Here is an 18,590-nt window from a genome sequence, read left to right on the forward strand (position 1 = left end):
CTTCTCCCTATTAACCCTTTGTTTTGTCCAGGCTCCACCTCCTGTCCTGATTGGATGCTGCGCAGAGTCTGGCTAATTGGTAATCAGCAGAGCACTATTTAAGGCCTGTGGAGCTGTGCTTCTGTGCCCTCTGGCCATTTTGGTTGCCATACCTATGCAGGCTTGCATGCCTTTGTAACTTGTATGAGCATTGTTTTCATGTTCAGACTGCTGTAGGGGAGAGATGCCTTTTGCTTTGACACCCTGTTTTCTCCTGTTTATGTGTTGTTAGGTAGGTTATGGTTATAGGTTGTATATTTTGTTTCTTTGGAGTTAGGTAAGTTTCTTTTATTTCTACATCAGGGATGTTTTGTTTGTTATGTTGGCCTTGGCTCTCCCTGACGTTACACCTCAGTCTGAACCCAAATCTCATCACCAGAATTAAATAAACCTTCTACACTTACCATCTTGACTCCTCCTTCACTATCCACCTTTATGTTCGTCCCTTCAACCCCCTAGGCTAGCCAGGGGACGTAACAACAATAATAGCTAAACTGAAATGAGAAAAATTCACCCTGGATTTTTTGATTTGCTGATATAATGTATGTGTTGTGATTTTAGTTTTTTTTTTTTTTATTGTTTGAAATAAATCCATATAGTGGACGGAAACAACTATTGTGACAGAAAAATCGCAGCAAGCACGAAAGGGAAATTTTACAGGATGGTAGTGAGACCTGTGATGATGTATGGTTCTCCTGCCAGGCAGGAGAGTCTCTTGCAGAGAGAGAGAGAGCTGCAAGAGGAAGACCACAAAAAACATTTCTGGATGTGGTCAACATGGACAAGCTATGTGTGTGTTTGTGCATGATTTTCCCCTCACTACACAGAAACCTTGTTTGTCTGTGTATCTCTATATTTCACTTTAATCATCTGGACAAAATCCATCAAAACATTTGAGACTCCAAAAATTCAGCTGAAATATATTTAATAGTAACAAAATAACATTAACGTATAACATTAATATCAAATGAACAGTGGACATTGTACAACAGTTCCTGAGTTGTTACACACATCGTTGACACTAATGTCTAAAATGACACACTGTTGTTACTGACAGGCTCAACACTGCAGATACACACTGAACAGTGAATACTGTAAATGTATTTCCAATAAACAGTTTATTGCAATATTTACAATAAGGTATGGAGTGCTACGCATTCAAATTAAAAGCTCCAAAAAGTATATGTATGTATGTACATTTATAATACTGAGTCAAACCTGGACAATATGTCCAATACTCACAAAATAATTAGTAAAGCACAAAAGGTCACTTATACACAGAAACAGCACTCCAAGAAATCATCAACACCACCTTTATAGTACATATTGAGTTTGCAGCATATTGGAATATATTGTGTTAAAATTCACACTTTATTCTGTACTTGTACATGTTTGTTTTCATTTGTAAATATAGTCATAGGCTATTAAATTGTGCCTTCTAGTCAGCTCATGAGCCTTTTGCAGCCTGCTACTTATTGCCTGTTTAACTACAGTATGTACAAAAACATGTTTCGTCCTCTGCATGTGAAACAAACTAAGAACAAGGATGAAGTAAACAATTTACGTACACTGTAAAAAATTGAAGAGCTATAAAAGAGGATTTGTCCAAAAACAGTGGGGGAATGTAGTTTACAGTAACCTTTGTGATGACACTGTGATATAAACATCGACCTCCACAGCTTTGAAATCGTTTTATCGTACAGTAGCTTTATGTTGAGTATAAAATGAGAAAAAGATGTAAAAACCAAATATTTTCATGGAATTTAATATTAATAAACAACAACAAAAAAAATCTGTGGCATTACAAAACTCAACCAAGTGCCACAAAATGATATTAAAATTACTTTGGCAAGTCGGCTGATTTGATTTTGATGTGCATCAGAGAATAATGTGCCATGTTAGACTCCAAACTTCACCAAGTGGAGCATCGTTGTTGCAAGTTTATTTTGCCGCGGTTACATCGCGTCCTCCGTGTCGGCTGTCAAATAACGAAGGAAGACTTGTGGCGGAAATGACCCTGTGAAAAACAGGAAGTAGAAAGTTACCTTAAATTTTCTTTTTTTTGGATTTGACTTCCAATGAACGCGGCGTGCTTTGTAGGTTTACCTCGTCCGCGTCTCCATACTCAACACCGCTGTTCTGTGCAGGCCAATTGTAGCTGAAATAAAGTGAAATAGAATGCATTTAAAAAAATAAAAGTCAGGATTTTGTATCCTTTCATCAGAGCTGCAGATTGTACTCACTTATTTTCATTGTGGCCTTTTTTGTGGAAGCATCCACGTCTGAAGGAATGACAAATGGAAACCGCCAAGCATAAGAACGCAACCACAGCACCAAACACCTTGAGGAAAATCCCCAGGATGTCAACGTCATCTGCAGGAGGGCACAGAGAAGTGCTCATGAGAGAGTTACGTGGCCGGAGACATATCGATAGCCTATAACCATGACTTATATCTTTGCTGTATTTTCATTTTTATGTATATCTTGTGTAATTCCCACACTACTAAAATCCTCACTTAATTGTTATTGACTTCGATGAAAACAAGAAGAATTTCATGTTCATTAAATACACCAACTCAAGATACCAAACAATGAAACAAATACCTTTGTCTGCCTGCTTATCACATTAAATAGGAAGAATTCAGATGATGTACAGTAACTAATTTTGACATTTAATAATAAATGTAATAAAAAGAACAAATTAGATTTTTTTACATGAATTATGGTGGCTGTCTTTTGTTTTTTCTTTTCATTATTTTCTCTATGAAAATGTTCAAAAATGAACAACTCATACAACAGAATGAATGCCTATAGTGTGCAAAAACACTTTAACTGTGTGGACAGCTGCTTTATCCTTTCTGTTTCATGTTCTGGCTGCAGAATACGCTGTCATGGGCATGTTAGCATATCAGGGACATGGGTGTCTGAAACTGTTGCTTCCCAGCGAGGTGCTGGGATCAGACTGACCTGGACAGCTGGAGCTTTCCTGCATCCAGTTCGCTTGCAAAGGGATGACGCTCAGCAGAGTGAATTGGTTTCCCTTAGCTGCCTCCAAATGGCAGTTATAAGCACAAAGTATGCTTGGCCTTCCAATAGTTTATGTAATATTTAGTGGGTATGGTGGTGCTTGGGGTAAATTTAATGAAAAATATTATGTTTGCTTTGAGATAAAGTTTATCTCATTCCTACATGTGAAGCCTCGCCTGTCTGTCCTGTCTGTGTTCATATGTTTTAACATCCTTCTGTTATTTCACACTTTTTCTCTTTGCCTGTGTTAACTTGAAACTTGAGAGTGAACGTGTCTGATTTTGCTTTTGGCTTAAAGTCCTGTCCAAAGATCTGCTTGGCTGGTGTGAATGTCACTCACAGACTTCCATTAATTGCGTGGGACACTGTGCATGCCCTGCATCATTCTTTGCCTGGCAGTAGTACTCCCCCGCGTCTTCCTTCCTGACCCTTCGAAATTTCTGTGGAGACATTTTTAGAAAACTGTCAGGGCACTGACACGCAGATGAACTGTCAACAATAGGATGTCTGGCTGTGGTTGAATATAGCGACATTTTGGCCTTCAGATGGATTTACGGGCTGCTTTTAATACTGCTGTAAGATTTTAGATTAGAGGGCATCGCACTATGTTTTATAACATGGTTAAATTTCTGCCAGATGTTAAACTTTTACCTGGAAACACATCAGCTTGGCTTTAAATGCAACATTATCCTTGTTCCATATGCCAGGTTTTGGTTAAGCGTTCTTACTGGCTCTTTTTACACACGAGGGTTAATCCTGCTCTTAGTCATATAATGCTTAAGGTTTTATTTAGATTAAGCGGGTAACATTTACATTAGATAAGCTCTGACAGAGAATACTTGGCACTAATGAGTCCTGGCTACAAACAGAACAGACAGGCAGGGAGAAGAAGTTTATCCATTTAACAATAATAATAGTAAATACTGAGTGCTGCCATGCCTCAAGAGATATTTTGCACAGACAATAGGAACTGAAATGATAAAGTCGTAAATGTAGCAACAACAGGATGCTTGTCATTTTCGTACCAGGCCTCCGGTGTCGGGGTTGATGCTGTAGGAAGAGTTGGCAAACTTCGCGCTGTTTTTGGGATCCTGTGGAAGCTCTTCATTGTTGTGAAACCAGCGGTACTGAGGAGCAGGAAAGCCCTCATTTTCCAGACATCGCAGCTCTGTTGATGTTCCCACTGTGACGGCCTCTGGCACGCTGCACCGTGGTACAACAGGTTTCACTGCACACAAAAGCACAGATTCACATCAGACTGCTGAATGTTGTGTAGCATTTACACACTGCTGAAAGCGATACTTTTACTTATTAAAGGATAACATTTCATCAGGAAGTGTGTTAAGTTTCACCAGAACCGTTAGACTGTTCTAAAGTATTTATGCTCACACACTGAACATAAAAGATGGACACGTGATAGATGTCGCTTCTACAGTCTCTGTCTTTATGCCTTGAATTCAGTATCTTGTGTTTTGAAACCAGAGGTGATGAGCGAGTGATCTGACTGAGAAACGCCAAAATCATATCCTGCCTTACTGTCAATTTTTATCTTAATGAAATCATAATTTATAGAATTAACAACATACTTTGCTGGTCAGGATTTAAAAGTAGCAAATACGTCCATAAAATTAATCAGGAAACTGTTGACTGAGCTCAAAGATCAAGTGGGTGATTTCCTCATAGACTCCCACACAATCTGTTTGCAACCAGAGGTGTTGCCACCTGCTGGTCACTATAAAGAATGCGGGTTTAAAGAGCATCCACACTGGCTTCACTTTTCAGACACACAGGGTTATTGTCCATAGAGTCCATAGTGGTGCACAGTTTATATACAGGCAGTGGTGATGTCACATACAGCAAACACTGCTGGCACTCGTTTTTTGTGTTTCTCTGTGCGCAGGCCAGGGTCTGCTACAGGCTCCGTGTCTAAAGACAAGTCTGCGACTCCCTGGGGTAAAGTGTGTTCTCAGCCACTGTATGGTGGCAAAGAGAACTGTCATCAAGTGATACGTAAGGTTAAAGTTGGAATTGTTATAACGTCGCCACAAGCCCCTGATATCCCGAGTGATTTATGTAAGTGGGTGTTAAATGGTTGTGATTGCTGTCCCAGCAGGCCACTAGCTTAATCTACCAGCACCTCAAAGGCAACGGCTAGATGCAAGGCAACCTCACAGTGACAGCAATCATGATGTAGCTTTATATTTCAGGAGTAAACTAAGTGTAAAATGTCTAAACTGACACATAATCTAAATATAAGAACAAAGTGTGATTAGAACTTTAGAGGGTTGATGATATAGACATGCAGTGACTTTTAGCTCTGCTCTCCATACCTCTTACTGCAAGACTAATAAGTATTTCATCAAAGTCCCTTTGATCATCGATGGCGGCCACCTCGCAGCGGTACTCTGCTGTGTCTGATCGAGTGGCGTTGAAGATCAGAATGTTGGCCGGCTCTCTGAGCTGAGCTCTGTTCTCCAAGTCCCCTTTTGGAGAAAGACAGAAAGAGAGAGAGAGAGAGAGAGAGAGAGAGAGATGGGGGGAAAAAACACTTTACAATTGCTCATTCAAATACACAGCGTGACTTCACGGCTTGAAAACAGAATTCTGAGCCAAGGTCTTTCAAGGTAGCATTCACTCAGCTAAACTTTGAGTGCTGCGACTTTGCTTTGAAACACTGTGCTCTACTGGTTTCTCTAAAAGACAGTTTCCAAGAGGTTTACCTGCTATCTTGTTTTGAAAGTACACATAACTGGGAACACCATTTTTAATCTTTTTCCACTCAATCCTTGGGTTGTTTGTCGAGATGGACTCTATTAAGCAGGTCAGTTCGATGGCTGGGAAGAAAACAGAACGCATGACAGCATGAGAGAGAGGCAGGCTAAATCTGGAAAAAAGAAACGGTACTTTGGTTAAATAGGTTAGAGTCATTTTCGAGCAACTCACGCTCAAATTCATTTGCCCAAACAATCTTGTCCGTGGTCCGGAGGATTACCCCAAGTGATGATGGAATGTGACCTGTGGAGAAAAAAAACCACAGGCAGTAAACGATGAGTAACCCCGATTGGACACGCGGAGCATTTTCATTAGCAGACATTATCAACCGGGCACGTTGCCTAATAAACACTGGATTAGACCGACAAATATAGCTGACATATGTGTGCCACATATGTTTAATGAACTCCTTGTATGAATATCCCATCATTAACGTTTAACTTGAATCTTTTGTGGTGTTTAATTGGATTATAATGTGACTTATGATGAGTCGTTGGAAGAGAGCAGAGCTAGTTGTAAATGATAATGAAAGAAAACAGAGATTTGACACGGAGGACTCTGTAAATATTTGGATAGTGACCCATTTTTTGTTGTTGCTGTTGTTGTCAGCTTTAATCCTGCGCAAGATGAAATCCAGACCGAGAATGCAGCAGACAATGTAAGTAAGCGAGCAGACAAGAGCCAAAGTCACTTTAGCTCAGTTACTAAGGCTCAGCAATGCTCCTGGAATAAGTTGCAGGACAGAATAAAAGGATTTGTGTTTAGTGCTGCAGCACAGCCGGCTCAGACCAAGTAAATGACACACAGGCTTTAGCCATTAGCAAACATGACAGTTGCTATATTGACTTTATTTCACACTGGTTGTTTTATAACAGAAAGGCTCCAAACATTAACTGTATATAGAAGATGGATGTTGCCACTGTAACCTCACTGAATTCCTATGTTATAGTCTCAAGCTACACACTCACGTACAGTAGTAACTAAGGATGCTCCTGGTAACTCATTTGCTAGTTATTTAAACAAGAGAAAAAGTCAACCCTCAGAGAACAATCAGAACTGAAGTGAATCTAATGGATGAGGTTAAATATTAGCCATACAATAACTGCACATGTATTTGAGAGGTATTTGAAACCGCTAATCACATGTCTTGATAATCAAGTTGAGTTTTAAATTTAAATCTGTCAGTAACAGTCACAGTATTCTACGTCACAGTATCAACAAACCACAGCCCTGGTTTGTGGCTGGTGGCGTCACAACATTTCTCACCGGGATGGGAGCTGCCACTGCTTATTAATAAAAACCGAGTAAGTAACTTAGCTAGTATCTCTGGTGCCAACTAGCAAGAGGCGGAACACTTTAATGTGTAATCAAGTAGTCGCATGCATCCCTAGTAGCAACTTGGTAACTGCAAAAGCAAGCCTAACTTGTTGGTTTGTTTTCAAAAGGATGTGAAACTAACACAGATCATTCAGGAAAGTGTTTACTGAGGTCATAGGTCAAGTCAACAGTCCAGTAATTTTACTTTCTTTTTGCAACCAGGAGAAAATCCCGGAGAAAGAATGGAAGCAAATTTGAAGCAGATTTCCATCTGGCCTCACTTTTCCAGCCTGGAGCTTATGTTCAAATTTTACGCACAGCCTGTTGTTCACATCTTCTGTATGGGCTTCTCTTGCACAATACCTCACCTGCATGTCAGGTTACCAGGTTACCAGGTTAACCAGCGATTTTTAACTGGCTACAAGTTTGAGTGTGGTTGGCCCTCCAAATGTTTACCCACCCCAGCTCATCACCTGTGACAGGGATCCTTTAGCCATTACAAGTGAGTATAGTTAATGCACATATGGTCATATTAGTTGATCATAATAAGATAAGACACACATAACAGAGTTTTCTTCCTGTTCTCCCTTTCCACTGTCACATACTCGATCAAAGAGTGTCATTTAATTGTTGGGGTTTCCTCTGTATTTACCTTACAACAGGTGACTGATGTTGTGATTTGGTGCTATGTAAATACAATTTAATTGAACTGAATGCGAGTTTTAATTTCTTTTTTTAAGTGACCGTTACACTGGAAACCATTCTGGGGACATTAACTATTAAAGAAGGGGAGTTAGAGATGATATCTTTATATTGATTTCTGACAAAAACACAGTTGCAGAGATAGTTTGCATCACTAGTTCACTACATATCACGATATTATGGATGACGATGCGCCCCTGAGGAATAGCTGGAAATGGTCAATGATGTGTCACCCAGTAGACCAGAAAGCCCCCAAGTCATTTCAGTATTTGGTGCAGTGTGCTATTAAAGCGTTTACTCACTGAAGAAAAAAAATACTGGTTTAGAGAAAGGGTGCGCAGTTCATCCACTTAGCTGTAATAACACTCGTTTAAAAACCATTAAAAACCATATTACTAGATGTACATTATATTATTATAATGTATATAGTATATTATATTACTAGATGTACATGTACATTTTTTTTTGTTATTTCTTCAGGGCTAGCTCCTTCACTAAATCATAATACTAATTTATACTGAGGTTGCGAAATAAATAATTTATCAAGATCCCCAAACAAATCAAATCAGAAGCACAAGAATAACTTCACAGCGGGAATGAGCTCACATTTGAACCATACTTAATCAACCATCTTCATTTCCCTCTGGCACAAACACAACACATGAGATGCGCTTATTTTAAGTTCAGTGCTTGAGTGAAATGCTGAAAGCAATCAGTGTTATTTTGCAAATGTCAGATTATAACGGCGAGAGGCGTAATTCACAAGTTTTGTTCAATTTGGGCCAGCCGAATGCCAATTTAAGTGGAAAATACGTGAATCTGGGGACGAGACGGGTGTGCAGTGTGACATCGAATTAAGGAAATGTGAAAACTACTGCTCAGCAAACACGAATAATTCAACAGTGTGTCTTTGCTAAGGCTAAATAAGTAGGTTTCTACCTTCCCCTGGTACCCTATAGTCAACATTTTTTGTTCCAAATTCAGTAATTACTGAGTACACGCACAACGAACAGCACCCATGCTGAGTAATGAAGGCAATCATGCTCCCAGTGGGGGCAGTAGTTAGGGTTTCAAATAGAGGCTGAAATTAGACAATAATAATCTGAGCCGCCCCTGAATACGACAAGACATCCCTCCTGTTTTCCCGAGGCAGCGTGCACTCTGACTAACTCCGAGGGATTTGAGCAGCCTTGTTAGGACACGGGCGTCCCTGAGTTGTACATTGTGACTGGGAGCCAAAGGGAGAGCGAGCATATAGCCTGGAAGTGATGAAAACATGGGTCCAACCAAAGCATCCGGTCTTATAAGCACAGCTGCGGACAGTGATGAGATCTGACTCGCAGGTCTCAGCTTCCGTCTCTGCTGCTGACTTTCCCACCCTGTACATCAAGGGCTATTTTTACCACAGCAGTGACTGGACATCCCGAGAGACATGACGAAGGCCCGTCCAACTGAAGCTCCCTCGACATACGCACGTACTGACCCTTCAAAATGCCCTTTGAACTGCTTCTTCCAGATCCGTGAGGTACTCATTTTGAGGAACGATAATTTTGAAAAAAAGAAAGAAAGAAAAACAAAAGCTCTTTCAAATACTGGAACATTTAATTAAATCTGCAGCTGCAATCACACTGCAGACTCAAAGTATCACGTAAGAGAAAACAACTGCTTTCGCAGTGTTATGGGTTGCAACACAGCCGTGTGTGATGTGCTTTTCAAAGTTTACAGGAAACAGATCTGCTTGAGTTCATCTGTTTTCATAAGTATGTTGTAACACTGACAAAATCTCCTTAGAGGATACATCTCCCATGTTCATCTGAACAAAAACCATGGTGAAAAACAAGTTTTTAGCCTTTATTATCTGGGGCGAACAAAATCTAGAATCAGTGCGCACCGGTTGTATAAGCAGGCATGGCGTTAACAGGATGTTATTAAAGGTTTTTCTCATGTCTCTCCCAAATAATGCAAAATGTAGGACGTGGGAAAGAGTAACCAAGGTGAATTAACATGACAATGTATAACTAATTACTAATGCGAGCTTAAAATAAAAGCACGCAGACAACAGTGTTTGGTGCCCTCCCTTCCCCCGTGACACGGTGCAGGCTGAAGAGAAGACAATGTTTCTGAATTATGAAAATAATCTCAGCGCTTGCTGGAAAGCAAACAGGGGCTCATTTTTAATCCCTCTGTCATTCTAATGCAAAGACAAAGTAGGTCTATAGTCAGTTCTGAGAGAAACTGGCTTTTAAATAGCCACATTCAGCAATCCTCTTACGCTCTAAATATGAAAACAACCACCCATCGCTGTCCCTGCAACAAAAAGTTGTTGATCCAGTGAATCTATAAAAAGCTTTTTCCCAGACATTCCAGTGCAGTCGCAGCAAATATGCCGAGGACAGTGGATGGAGCGAGGAGGACCACTGGGATTCACAGCATACTGGAGTGAATACGTAATAGAACAACTCAACGCTCAAGCAGATTTGATTAAGGCGGTTATGTTGTTATAAGAACTGGGAGGAAATAAACTGTTCATTCAAGCTACACACGTGACACAATGACTGCAGCACCTCAGACAGATGAAATATAAATGAAGTCTCAAAAAAGCACAAGGCAGATAAAATATAACTCATTTATTGCAACCTATAACTTAAATTACATAAAATAGCAACATTCACATTTTCATCAGTGTGAAAATGTGAATCTAGCAGTTTTTTATTATGTATTGACAGAAAAATGTATCAATTGCTCCTGAAACAATCATTCAAGACAATTATCATTTAATGAAATCCTAACACAAAAAATCAACGGCCAATTCATTAGGTACGCTTTGCTCATACCAGGTTTTTACTTTTAGGAATGCTTTAATTCTTCATGGCATATGTACAACAAGGTGGGGGAAATCAGATATTTTGGACCATACTGACATGATAGCATCATGCAGTTGCCGTGATCTGTAACTCCCGCTCCACCACATGCCAAAGGCATTCATTGAGACAAGCTGTTGAGATCTGGTGAGTTCAGAAGCCATTTAAGTATGGTGAAGTCATTGTCATGTTGAAGAAGCCAGTTTGAGATGATTTGAGTTTTGTGACATGGTGCATTGCCCTGCTGGAAGGAGCCTTCACAAGATGCGTACACTGTGGTCATAAAGGGTAGACATTGTTAAAACTGCTCAGGCAGGCTGAGGCATTTAAATCATGCAAACTTGGTATCAAGCAGCCAAAACTGATCACAGAAATCATCTCCAACACCATTACACCAACAGCATAAGGATGGATCAATGCTTCCTGGTTGTTTACACCAAATTCAGACTCTACCATCATCAGATCAGATCAGTAAACATTTTTCCAATCTTCTCCTGTACAGTTTTGGTGAACATATCTGTTTCCTGTTCTTAGATGACAGGGGTAGCACATGATGTGATCTTCTGCTGCTGTAGTCCATCTGCTTCGAGGTTCAACATGTTTTGCATTCAGAATGCTCTTCTGCGTGTCCTCATTACTTACTTATATTTATCTTCTTATCAACTCAAAACAGTTTGGCCATTCTCCTCTGACCTCTGGCATCAACAAAGCATTTTCACCCAGAGAACTGCTGCTCACTGGATATCTTATCTTTTATAGTAAACCCCAGAGGTGGTTTCATGGGAAATTTCCAGTAGATCAACAGTTTCTAAAATAGTCAGACAAACCCGTCAGCCATCAACAATCATGCCGCAGTTCAGTTTAAACTTCAGCATGTTGTCTTGACCATTTCTACATACATAAATAGACTGTGCCATGTGACTGGCTAAATAGCTATTTGAGTTACCTGTTGTACCTAACAAAGTGGCTGATGAGCAAATTATTACAGATTTTTTTTTAATTCAAAGTCTTCTCAAGCATAAAAAACATTTTTGTTCATTAAATGGGCAGTGATATCAGGAATATGCACCGACTTCTATTAAGTAAGGTAAGAGATTGACACGCTGCCCAATCATTACAATGTCCAAAGGCCAATTCTGAGTCAGGAAAATCCCAGAAATAGCATTTCTTTTTTTAACTTTTCAATTTTCATGCAACATAAAGGAAAAAAAAATTAACAATGTAAAAATTACATCCAATTTTCTGCACATTAGAATCAGAAGAAGGCATCTATTTTTACCTTAACTTAAAATAATCCAGCTTTACGCATCAGTGCGTTCCAGTTATATGCAGCATGAATCACAATATGCTAAATGCAAAACGTTTGAATAACGATTCATTTTCATTATTCAAACATGACAGCACCCTAAAGCTCAAGGTCAGAACATAAACCAAATCGTGAGCTACATTCACACACAGCTCTGAGTTTTTACAACCAAAACTGGAGAGCATAACAAATGAACCTCTGCCTGTCATCTCTGCTTAGTCATTTGATTTACTGCTTGCAGAGCACCTGGGTGAAAAGTTCAACACTTAGTGGTGCACCCACCCGCAGCCAATTAGCCGACGCAACCACCCAGCATCAGCTGATCGCCACAAATCTCTAGCTGTTGCTGCTGCACATCATCCTGACACCGCTGCCCTCGACCCTGCCTCACTCATGGCACCCCACTCACCATCACCATCGATCAATCACCACGTGATCAGGAGAGGTCAAACTACAATAAAATGAAATTCAAGCAGCCTCATATGTATATGATGCATATAGGCTACATATATGCAAGAACCAAAAAGACTAAGCATTTTAAATATATATTATTCACAGGCCCGTGTTTCTGTGTACCACAGGTCTCCACCATGTGGCTGCCGTCTTTTCATACTAAAGTAACGTTTGCATTGTTTGTATTCTGGAAATTTCTTTAGAAATTAGTCGACAAGTGAGCACGCAATATGTGTGGTTTCTAGGCTATGTTACACGTTTTTAAAATCACGTAAAAAAAAAAATTCAAAACGTCAAGGGTGCTCTGACAACTACGTCATTTTCCAGCTCGGATGTGAGGTTTGCTCAAGCGTAAAACAATCAAATACAGTCTCAAATCGATAATAAGCAGACTGTTAAAACGCCACAACACACACCAAAAACGTTTTCCTGACATTTCCCAGCCCGTTTACACGTCAAGCTAACGTTAAAAAACGTCCTTGTCGGCTCGTAGCGCTGACAGGACCGTCACAGCTCGGATTTAACTTGACTGTAGTCGCACCTCGCCGACTCCGATATGATAATAGCTTTGTGAATAAGCGGGGGGAAACTCACCTAGGCTGCTGTAAAGCACAAAACACGCTACGAGTCGCGCAATCGCCATCTTGCAGAGTATCATTTATCGGCTACAGCTGCACACACTCAGCACCTCTGAGAGGTAAGAGGAGGATGAGGGCACAAAAGACTGGTGGATGTTGCCATCGACGAGTTTCCATAGCTACAAGGGCTCCGATGTGGGGTTGCGCCCTGAACGCAGTCTGACAGGCGGTAGGCGGTGCCAAACATGCCCTCTACCTCCTCCTCCACACACATATTCACACACAGACACACAATTCTGACCGTATGTTCTCGTGGGAAAGTGGCGACCTACACCCTCTAGTGGTTATTTTTCTTTTTGGGACTTTAAAAGGCCATAATAGGGAAGACTTTTTCCCCTTTATTAAAAGAAACAGGTTCCACCTTGTTACATATAACAGCTGAAAAACAAGCAGCATTTTGAGATCTCTTGCTCACGCTGACAGACAGACGCATTATATACATGATCATAAATTACAAGAAAAGCATGTGCAAGAGTCGCTGCAGATTAACAGACTGGATATAATCTTTTACGGATGATGCTTTGTTTTGTTCTCCCCAGTTCAGTGTGAATAAGAGGTACAGGTAATGCTAAAGTCTCCAGTGAGCTGACACTGTAATTGGTGTTTAAACTGAATCAGAGAGGAGAGGGAACAAGGCAATCTTTGCAGCAGAGTCTTGTAAATAAACATGTAACGCTGCTCTCTTCTGTTTGCTCGTGAGGGCTGTCCCTCTTTTTCATATGAGATAGAATGGTGAGAAGTGCAGAATCAGGGTGATTTAGGATGGATGTAGGTCAGTGTTGGATCATCAAAATCAAAACAGTGGATCTTACCATGACTTTACAACTAGTGGATGAGAAACTGATTCATTTTTATGAAAAAAAAAAATCTAAATTCTCTATTTAATTTCCTTGATACAGTAGGTGTGAGTATATTTATGGCAATCAGTTTCAGTTTCAAGAGCTTTAAAGGGTTTGAATATGTCGTCTGGACATTTGAATACAGTGAACGGATGCTCCTGTTTTATGCATGGGATAGACATCGAAATTGGAATGAGAAAAAAGTTTAAAAGAGTGATTTAAAGGTCCATGCACTATAGCGTCAACTATCAGTTTGACTTTTCACACTTTCATTTAGCTTTCATGACTCATTTTTTACACTGCCACTTAAAAAGAATTGTTATGATGAAAACCTGAGACACATACATGTACAGTCATGTGAAAAAGCGAGTTTTCACAGGCTTAGAAGGACTTGTGGAGTAATTTTGGCACACTGTTCTATACAAAATTGCTTCAGTTCTTCGAGGTTTGTGGGCATTTGTTTATGCACAGCTCTCTTAAGGTCCAACCACAGCATTTGATTGCAGCATCTTGGTTCTTTTGTTTTTCAGCCATTCTGTTTTAGATCTGCTGCTGTGCTTGGGATCATTGTCCTGTTGCATGACCCAATTTTGCCCAAGCTTTAGCTGCCAGACAGAAGGCCTTATGTTGGACTCTAGAATAATTTGGTATATAGAGGACTGAATATACTGAGTTCATGACTAGATGGTCTGGTTTTATGGCTGCAAAACAAGCCCAAATCATGATCCCTCCACCACCATGCTTGACAGTTAGAATGAGATGTTTGTGCTGATAAGCTTTGTTTGGGTTTTTGCCTAACATAGCGAAATATCTCCACTTCTGTCTCATCTGTTCGAAAGTCTTTGTCCCAGAAGTCTTGTGGTTTGCTCAAAACAATTTAGCAAGCCCATGTAGTAGTGATCTGCTTAGATTTTCAAAGGACTGCAAAGAGTCTGAGAAAACTTTCTTTTCAACATGACTGTAAGAGCATCCCTATCTATCTATCTATCTATCTATCTATCTATCTATCTATCTATCTATCTATCTGAAAACAGTTGCCTGTAAGACCACGCTGAGGTCTTCGGCAACAATTAATCAACACTACAAGGGCACAAAGGCAGAGGATGCTCCCTTCACAGAAAGGAAATGCCTGCATAGTATAGTGCCAAGATCTACGTTGAATTCTTGCCCCCCCCCCCCCCCCCCCCCAAAAAAAAGAATCCGCACCAAAACAAACATAACAAAAAAATCACTGATGATGCAACATTTATTTAAAAAGAACCTTATGCTTTTTTTTTTTAATCTTTATTTCAATTTCAAAAGATTGCAATGGCCCCTATAAATTGTTTTATATTCCCGACATCAAAGTGTCCTATAAAGATTCTATTAATATGATTTTTATAGAGTTGTATTTCCTATAATTGTTTTGACAAATATCAGCTTCTTGGATTCCTGGAAAAAGCTGCAGGTGGCAGTGTGAAACCAGAAATAATAATCTGCCAGTACATCACACTCACCCAAAGATCAACAGCATGTATGTCGACATAAGGACTATAATTAGGTATGCATATATTATATTTTGCATTTCCACAATTTCACAGTCACATGATGTGAAACTCTTCTAATGCAGTTAAGGTTTAGCCCACTGAATACAACCGTGTAGTCCACCCACTACAAGAAAAAAAAGAAAGAAAAAAAGACATAAAAAAGGCAACATATTACAGATGAACTTGTTGCCCTCTTTGAATACTCATGCTCCATCAGACCATGCTGCCCTGCTTTCACTGTTGGTAGTGTTGCTAGGCAATGATTCCTCTGTTGAGAAGCTCTTTGTGGCTGCCCTTTTGTTGCGGCTCAGACAAAACTGTACATTTTGATTGTTTTACAAAGAAATATCCAGGTTTGTCATGTTCCTTCTCTGAGAAAAAAATGTGAAGACTTCATATCTCTGAGTGAAATGCAAAAAGTATGTGCCATGCTTCAACTAATTAAAGAGCCAAATTAGCGAGAGCATCACAGTGTGACAGTGAGTCATATTACAGGTGTTGCTTATTGGCACCTGCATCTGTGCTATGTAGCTGTTGTACAAGGCGGTGGCTGTTTGCTTGAGCCATCGTGCATCATTTGCACAGTGATTATATATCTTCCAAGCTATGAATAATGCACTGCAGTTGGATTTAATATCCACCCAGTCTTTCCAGTCTCAAACCCGCAAGCCCTCTTCGTGCAAGCTTGATAGACAGGTCTAACACCAACTAAGCTATTTAAGGGGCTGAAATAAGCACAGGATATTAAAGCATATCAGCAGGTAAAACCTACAGTGAATTAAAACAGCAAATTTCTTTCTCTAGTTCGTGCTTTGTGCTCCTTCCTGTGAGTTTTGACATTTTGCAGTATATCATGAAAAACAGAAACTGCTGCTGAATGGATAAACGCCTGATAAACAGATTCTGGATTTAAAAATTTTGATTATACTCTTAAGCCTCAGGGTTTTTATTTGCAGTACAACGAAAATTCTGTAAAGACTCTTCATCTGTGAGGCCAAATGGACCAACATTGGCCTTTGTGAATAAGAGACAAAATTCTGAACTACAATAAGCCTTTTGTTATTGACTGTTCTCTGCATCTCTCAGCTACAACTCCACTACATTCAATGCAACAGAAATAAAGCACAACAAACACATCTTTTTTAGTCAGTCCCCCCAGTCAATGTGCCATGCACTATAACCTTTAAAAAATGGTTGATCTGCATTAATCTGTATGCAGTACATGTATAATGTATTTTACTGTTTGCTATTTTGTCCATGATTTCTATTTTTTCTTACAAGACTTAAACGGTTAGTCAAATGGAGGCACTTTAGTCCCTCAAGTGTAAATACTGTATATAATAACAGCTTCCTTATAGCAGCTTCTAAAACCAGTGTTACAATGTGCTTTAATCTTAGAAAACAATAAAAACAGAGATACAGGAAACATGGTAAAATAGCTGTAATTGTACTTTTCTTGCTGCTTTTCTTGCTAGAGGTTTAAACTTGGACACAGCTTAAAATATAGTCTTGATTCTGGCTTGGAAAAGCTATAAAACTATTCAATAAAAATCTTAAAATCACTCTCTTACAAAATTAAAAGCCCATGTGGCAATTCTCAGCATGGTGTGATCTCTTTTCCTGGTTTTAGTTGCAATTTTAAACACTCCCTTCAGAGTCATGTGATTTATTTCTGAAATCTTAGCAGTCATGAGACGCAGGTAAGTAGGGCATCTTCTGCCTCTTTTAACTGGACCAACCTTGGAGAGATTATTCAGGTAAATAAGATATTTAACATTTGCCCTTCTTTGCCAAAACAGTCGTATTTTCCACTTGCAGCCTACCATCTCTAAACTGCTGGAGTCATCAGTCAGTTACTGCAAAATACACAGCGAGCTGATGGTAAATATGTGTCTATTGTTGCAGAGAGTTCTGCAGGTTATTCACAGCAGATCGTTTCTGTTCATTTCATTTTAAAAAATCAGGGCAGAAGTTAAAGAGCATGCCAGGTCGCTGTCTTGCACAACGGCAGTAACGCGCTGTTATGCTGTGCAGAGACGCATCATTATAAACCTGCTCAAGATAATGGACATCTATATCCAAACTTTAGACCTTATACACTTATTATATTGTGTATATAAATGCATTATATGCAGTTCAGGGCCCAGTATTTTTATATACTGCTGTTTCTCATGCTTTTCACACTGAAAACAAATGATACATATGTTGGATAGATGAAGGTACTCCACATCTTAAGGGATTCAAAGAAATGCTAATGTAGACTATCTCTGGCTTTATATTGGTCATAACTGTCACACTTCTTTGATGGATATTCTAATCTCTAAGTAACCTTCTGTGAGAGTCAGAAACCTGCTCTTTAAAGATTCCCATAAAGCCTGCCAGCCCCCTCCATGCAGCCATCATTAGTGTGTGTGTGTGTGTGTGTGTGTGTGTGTCTTTTTCTCTTCCAAATATTTCTGCTGCATATTGTTCCTGTTCTAACTGTATAATGTAAGTACATTTAAGCTGCATTGTGCTTTTTAAAACTGCGAGATTCCCGAGGCTGTGTAGCTTTCTTTCTTTCATTTTAAATGTAACATTTTCCTGATTGCAGCTGACACACATTCGGCTGGAGCTTTCATTAAAAAGCTGCAGCCAGAAGAGTCGGTGGGACTTTAAGGTGCAGCTCAAAGTCCCAGACACAATGATCAGATAGAAAAGGCAGGAAAAGGAACAAATGCTGGGGAGGTTAAAGTTTCACATCATGTCAGATTGAAGGAGACGAATGTGTTCGTTAGGGAGGGATTCAGCGTCCTTCTGCGGCATTATGTAGCTATTCACTTAAATTAAATTATCTCTATATAATCCTAATGCTTCAGCTCATTGTGACCTATATGGATATCCTGATAACTGTTTATCTGTGACCTTTATACTGCATACCCAGCATGCTTAGTTACCACACAGCAAGAAGCCCGGGGCACTTCTGTGTGGGTTTTCTACAGCTTCTCCAGTTTTTTCCCACAATCCAAAGACATGCAGCTTAGATCAACTGGTGATTCAAAATACACCGTAGATGTGAACTGGTTGTCGGTCTCTCTGCATTAGATCAGTGACCTGCCCAGGGCGTACCC

General features: G+C 39.7%; 1 protein-coding gene across 1 annotated transcript; it reads right to left on the reverse strand.

Moving 5' to 3' along the window:
• Positions 1–947: 947 nt before the first annotated feature.
• Positions 948–13,293, reverse strand: jam3a (junctional adhesion molecule 3a). The gene is made up of 9 exons (XM_003455067.5): positions 13,072–13,293; positions 6,010–6,081; positions 5,787–5,900; positions 5,397–5,549; positions 4,092–4,294; positions 3,407–3,506; positions 2,283–2,412; positions 2,146–2,197; positions 948–2,056 (listed from the first exon to the last, which is right to left on the reverse strand). The coding sequence occupies exons 1-9, from the start codon at positions 13,133–13,135 to the stop codon at positions 2,021–2,023; spliced, it is 924 nt and encodes a 307-aa protein (XP_003455115.2). The 5' UTR covers positions 13,136–13,293; the 3' UTR covers positions 948–2,020.
• Positions 13,294–18,590: the final 5,297 nt, after the last annotated feature.

Source organism: Oreochromis niloticus, linkage group LG14 (assembly GCF_001858045.2).
Source record: "Oreochromis niloticus isolate F11D_XX linkage group LG14, O_niloticus_UMD_NMBU, whole genome shotgun sequence".
In the NCBI taxonomy this organism is placed as follows: Eukaryota; Metazoa; Chordata; class Actinopteri; order Cichliformes; family Cichlidae; genus Oreochromis; species Oreochromis niloticus.

Excerpts from the sequence above, each read along its gene's own strand:
- jam3a (XM_003455067.5), bottom strand. The coding sequence starts at position 13,135 with ATGATACTCTGCAAGATGGCGATTGCGCGACTCGTAGCGTGTTTTGTG. Across the intron at positions 2,198-2,282 it reads AAAGGCCACAATGAAAATAA|CTACAATTGGCCTGCACAGA; the intron begins GTGAGTACAATC and ends ACTTTATTTCAG. Across the intron at positions 2,057-2,145 it reads AGTATGGAGACGCGGACGAG|GGTCATTTCCGCCACAAGTC; the intron begins GTAAACCTACAA and ends TGTTTTTCACAG.